This window comes from Ursus maritimus, unplaced genomic scaffold (assembly GCF_017311325.1).
Source record: "Ursus maritimus isolate PB19 unplaced genomic scaffold, ASM1731132v1 scaffold_7, whole genome shotgun sequence".
Lineage (NCBI taxonomy): Eukaryota > Metazoa > Chordata > Mammalia > Carnivora > Ursidae > Ursus > Ursus maritimus.
The window spans coordinates 9,405,098-9,411,097 of NW_024426885.1; the positions used below are offsets into that span (position 1 = coordinate 9,405,098).

Here is a 6,000-nt window from a genome sequence, read left to right on the forward strand (position 1 = left end):
GTGGCCGGGGATGGACACAGGCCTGGGGGCGAGGGAATAAAAACACCTCACAGGCCTCAAGCTGGCGGCCTGCACACATTTCCCCGGTGGCTGGCGTCAGGGGGCAGGGCCCACAGGAAACCTCACTGCCTGGGCCGCGTCTGAGTTTCCCGAGACCACAGAGCTCCCGGAGCCCCCGCGAAGCCAGGTGGCCGTCCAAACCGGGTGAGCCCTGGCTGGGGGGTGCGGGGAGGAGGTAGAGTGGTGGCCTGCCCGCAGTGCCATCACGTCCTAGGCAGACAACGGGTCCCGGGCCAGCCCGCTCTGCCGGGCCTCGGAGCAGCGAGCAGAGGGCACTTGGACTCGTCCTGGGACCCTGCTGTCCCGCGCCGACCCCCTGACAAGTGCCTAAGACCGGCGTGTCCTTCACACCCCCGCAGGGCCAACTGAGAGCAACAAATAAGACGACGGTCAACGATGCTAACTAAGGACATGAGCAGAGTGAAATGTGACCGTCTGGGGCTGGGATGTGGGGAGCCGCCTTGGGTAGCGGGCTGGGGAAGGGCTGTCTAGGGCAGAATTTAGTGGGGGGCCCGAAGGATGGGAAGGCCAGCTCTGGAGACACGGTGGGGAGCCATGGCCAAGACCCCCAGGAAAGAAGCCCTGGGTGGGAGGCAAGAGAGGAGGGGTGGCCAGGCAGAGTGGGGGAGGGGCGGAAGGAGGAGGTAAGGCTGGAGTGGGGGAGGCGCCCCATCAGGCCAGGCCCCCGAGGCCCTGGGGAAGGAGCTAAGCTCTCTGTGTGAGAACAGCGGGAACTGTGTGAAGGGTAGACAGCACATGGTCCGAACTCGGCGCTTCCTCACCAACCGCTGGAAAACCGCGGTAACAAGAGTACTTTTCCCCCCTCTTACCTTCTTCAACATCCCCCCCGTATTTCTGCCCTGGAGTCGGGCCTAGAGAGACCAAATTGCTCTCCCTGTACCTCTCCCTCGATAGCCACCCTCTCTCCTTCTCTGCCCCTCTCCCTTGCCCTCTCTTTCCGAACTTCTCAGGGAAAAACTGCACAGACAAAAAGTGCTGCCTCCGGATAAAATTGTTAAATGTTCTGCAAACACGGCCCGTGTCATGTTGAACACATTTGGAAACAGTTTGTATCTGAGGCTGAACTAGTCTGCCCTCAAAGCTGCTTTCTATTAAAATGTTTGCATACACACTGTCCCTCCTGCCTGCAGCTGGCAGTCCCAGATGCGAAGCAAGCCCCAGGAAAGAGGAGGTGCAAATCCTAGGACAGAAGCAGAGAACGGGCTGTGGTTGGAGGGGACAGGCCTGCAGGGGGGGCACCTTCTTCCCCCAGCTTCGGGGGTGGGAGACAGGGGGACAGACCAGGCCGCTCTGCTGGCCAGCCTTCTTCTGAACACTCTCCAGTCTCAAAGCTCAGCAGGGAAAGTGAGTGCACATGTGTCTTCTCAGCAGCGAGAAGCAAAAACAGAGTTCTTTGGTCGCAAGCCCAGACATGTCGCTGGCAATCTCAAGCCAAGGGGGGTTCACTGGAGATGCGAGGGGAGTTCCAAGAATGGAAAGAAAAGTAGACAGAGCTGGTCAGAAAGGGTGGGAACTCAGCGTCCCGGGGGGGCGGGGGGGGAGCTCAGCAGCAGGGGCTCTACCAGCATTGCCCACCAGTGTTTGTGAGGGTGACCCCCACCCAGCTGCTCCTCCGAGGGGAGGGTCTGCTTGATCTACGGGTCTTGTGTCCATCCCCTGGCCCCGGAGGGTGGGGCACCGTGACTGCCGGTCCCACCAAGACTGTCCCATGGGGGACATGTAGCCCCCAAAGGAAATGCTAGCTGTTGTTCCCAGGAGATGGGGGGGGATTCGCTGGATGACAATGGGACAGTACAACAGGTGTCCATGGTAATTTCTATTCCTTAACAGTGTTGAAAGGTGCCTGGGTGGCTCGGTTGGTTAAGCATCCAACTCCTGTGCAGGTCAGTGCAGGTCACCATCTCAGGGACCTGGGATCGAGCCCCGAGTCAGACTGTGTGCTCAGTGGGGAATCTGCTTCTCTCTCTGTGTCCTTCTCCCATGTCCCTCCCCCCACTTGCATGCACGCTCTCTCTCTCTTTCTAAAGTAAATAAATTTTTTAAAAAAGAATCTTTTTTTAAAAAAGTGTTAAGAACACCACACTCGGGAAGGACAATAGCTGTTGAAGTAACGCAGAGCCTCCAAACGAAATCCTGATGGTGGGGGAGGAAACGGGCCCAGGCTGGGAGCCACCAAGTTAGCCACTGAGCTCATGGACACGGCGGGCGGTCCCATCAATTTCCTTGGGTTATTAGAAAACAGTCCCGGGAGCCTGGGCCACAGCCTCACGTGGAAAGGCACCGTTTGGAATGATTTTCGATCCTCAGGCCCAATTTGTGTCGGTTCTGTTCTGCCTGCTCTGAGTTCTCCCCCACGGTTTCTCGCCTTTCGCTGTTCCTGAGAGTGACCCAACGCAAGGCCAGCTCACAGCCCGTCCACAGCCTGCAGTTTATTAAACCGTGTGCTCGGCGGATTTGGATTTGCTGGGAGGAGAGGCTCTTCCCAAACCGAGCCTCATTCCAAGCCCGTCTCCGCCCCCTCCTAAATAATCAATCATCAAACTAAGGGAACAAAAGGGAAAGAGCTGGAAGAGATGGTTTTACTCTCCCCACTTCCAACTACTATCAGCAAAAAAAAGCAGTTTAGTCAGTGGAAACCCGTCCCTTGTGTGGGTGTCTGCAATTTAATATCCATTCATTTCCGATTCCTTTTTGAAAAGCTACATTTAGTTCAACTTTTAAACGTTAAGCATCTTTTTCTTGAGCTAGAAACACCCCTCAAATACGGTCCTGCCAGCACTGGGCTGGACTCCTGGGGACTCCTGACTCCGGGTCAGGAACACGGCGAAGCCGGTCCGTTGAGATTTTTCACATCCTGCCTGGACATGTCGGGGATGACACAAGGATACAGTCTCCACCTTGGCTCAAAATCTGAAAAGAATCTCCCCCTGGCCAGAGGCACATTACGTGCCCACGCATTCCAAACACAGAATTACTCAGTGGCAGCGGCTCACGCAGCATCCGGGCCAGCACCCTGCCTGCAGAGAGCCCCGCTGCTGGCTGCCTTCCAGGGCCTGGGGGGGAGCTGAAAAGTCCTGCATGTGGCCACAGGATGTGCTATTCTGGCTAGCCTCCTTCCGGTGAGACTACCACATCCTGGACACCTTTCTAGCGGCATGTTCCTAAACAGGCAAGCACCAGCCCTCCCGGGGGCTATTTAAAGTCCAGCCATCCCATCCCACCAGAAGGCCAGGTTCCATCCCTCCAGCGACGGCCCTGGCCTGGGGTACTTGGAGTCAGCAGCCTGGCTTGGCTTGGAAGGTTAGTTTCCCCGGAGCGTGGCTGTGTGACTTCGGGCAGGTTACTTAAGCTCTCTGAGCCCCCGTTTCGTCCTCCGTAAAATACGGATGATACAGCTATGTTGCTGATTAGGTGGGAGTTACAAGTGAACACAGAGGCTGGATCAGCGTTGGAGCTCATCAAGCAGAAGTCCTTATGATTATGTCGTGACCAATAAACACATTTTCGAAGATAGCTGTTGCCAGAAATTCCACAGTTACCTAACAGAAATGATATCCGATTGAGACCTCACTAAAGGCCAGTTTCCTACACCCACTGCGGAGCCTGTTTCTGTCCTGATGCACAATACACAGACAGAAAACAGCCCGTGGGATACTACACTGGTCTGCCCGCACAGCCCACATCCAGGCAAGAGTGTACGCGGAGAGCTGCGTCAGAAGACCCCGGGTGGCTCTCAGTCTAGGATCTTTCCCTGCGCCAACAAGAAGACTCCAGCCTACCGGGAGTCTTCCTTCCTTGCAGAGGAAGGAATGACAAGGGCATGAAGAAACCAAAAAATGCAATCTCACTGCAGACCAAACCTCCTCCATCCACATATACCAACAAGTGGAAATTGCGGATGGTCGAGTAAGAATTGGATTTCATTTCAGATACGAAGCCTTCACTAAACAAACCCAACAGAGCCAAAATGACTGCAAGGAGAATATTTAAATAGAAAGCAAACCATTTTCAAACACAGCATTTCCCAGATTGAACTCACTATGTCTCAGTTTTGCCAAAAAAAAAAAAAAAAAAAAGTTCTAAGCTCAGACGATTATCATTTGGAGTGCACACCCTTTGTGGGAGACCCCTGTGTGCATCTGCATATGAAAAGTTTTGAGAAGTTCTGTAAGAAAGAAATCCATTAGCTTTGCTTTAATTCAAGCTTTCCAAAACATTTTTAAGAATGGAGGATTGTTTTAAAACACATCTAGAGGGGCCCCTGGGTGGCTCAGCTGGTTAAGCGTCCAACTCGTGGTTTCAGCTCGGGTCATGATCGGGGTCGTGGGATCGAGCCCTGTGAGTGGCTCTCTGCTCAGTGGGGGGTCTGCTTGGGCTTCTTTCTTTCCCTCTCCCTCTCCCTCCCCCACCTCTCTCAAATGATAAATAAATCTTAAAAAAAAAAACCACACGCATACATCCAGTAACCCTGCAAAAACCCAATTTGGAAGACCTGGTTTGTTTTTGAACCCATGAAATGCACAAATGAACAAAAACGAACACAAATGAACAAGAGTTGCGTCAGAAATGGGAGACTCAATGTTCACTGCTTACCTACTAATTTCTTTATAAACCTATTGCTTTCTTTTATAAAAATGTAAGCTTCTATTTTTAAAACTCTGATCTTATAGTCTGCTTATTAAAGAAGCTTCCATGAGCTCCCCCCACTTTCCCCCACCGCAGGCCACACTCAGTATCTCTTAAATGCTCTGCTGGGGTCCAGGCTCGACTGGTTCTCAGGAAATCGGGGTGCTCTGGGGCCCCTGACTTCTCCGGGTTTTGCCACCTGGGAACTCAGGTCTTCCGGAGGGAGCACGCGTACCTCGTGGTCAATTTTGATAAGGGCGATGTCTGCCTTCTCGTCCACGTCCTTGATTTTGGCTTCGTAGGTGGCACCGTTCTTCAGCTCGACCTTGACCCGATGCTTGTTGGTCACCACGTGGGCGTTCGTCACAATCAGTCCATCTTCGGACACGATAAAGCCAGACCCACTGGCCACCGGCACCTCCCTTTTAGAGAAAGGAAGCCTAGAACCCAGAGAAGAACCCAGTTAAGCCCACAGTACCTTCAGATCAACTCTTCCACACACCGATTCACTGGCTTTGTAACAGAAACATGCATCTAGGCGTTTACTTGACATGGCGGGTCTATTTCACACTAAAACAATGGAAGGCTACCGATCTTAGCAAGCATCGAAAAATTCCACTTACAAAATATTCTTAGGGACTCTCTTCAGAGCTAGAGGTTCTGAAATCATCTAGAAGGGTCAAGAATGTATGTTCCAACAGTCTAAAGGGAAAGCGTCCTAAGGGGGAAGAGTTATCTTCCCGTAGGGACATATTCAGTGGCTCTTGGACACTTCCAAGTGCCCCAGAGACAGCCCCACAGGGGCCGTGGGGAAACAAGGAGGCCGTCCTTACTTGCGAAACAGCTCGATGTGGACCACGGCAGGAGCGATCTTCTCCACCACGTCGGCGATGAAATTGTATTTGTGGCGCAAACTGTTGGGGTCTTCCTGCCCTGAGAACAGAGAGAAGACAGGACACGTCAAGACATTATGCTCTGTGCTCTGGTCTCCTGAGACAGGCACGGGTAAGAAGAAGCCAAAATATACACCCGGACCTCTGGAACCCCGGACAAGTGAGGACAAGACCCCAGACCTGTGCCCCGCAGCAAAGGTCCTCAGGGCTCTCAAGGGAACACCCACTCAGGTAAGAGGTGACACCATGCTCTGTTTCTTTCCTTCCAATGGTTTCGCTGCAAAAATACTGGGCCGGAGGCACCAGCTGATACCTGGACCTCCTAGCGGGTCCTCTGCAAAGGGGGTGGGGCAAGGGGTCACGGTCACAGCCACGGCACCACCCTCCACCACGCCCCTGC

The 6,000-nt window shown here is 53.5% G+C and overlaps 1 protein-coding gene across 1 annotated transcript in view; it reads right to left on the bottom strand.

Annotated features, from left to right (window-relative positions):
- Positions 1–6,000, bottom strand: part of HTRA1 (HtrA serine peptidase 1) — a 52,146-nt gene that overhangs the window by 20,333 nt on the left and 25,813 nt on the right. Inside the window, exons 2-3 of the mRNA XM_040624481.1 lie at positions 5,541–5,640; positions 4,943–5,147 (exon numbers count right to left, since the gene is read on the bottom strand). Coding sequence (XP_040480415.1) covers positions 4,943–5,147; positions 5,541–5,640 — 305 coding nt within the window. The remainder of the gene's footprint in view (positions 1–4,942; positions 5,148–5,540; positions 5,641–6,000) is intronic.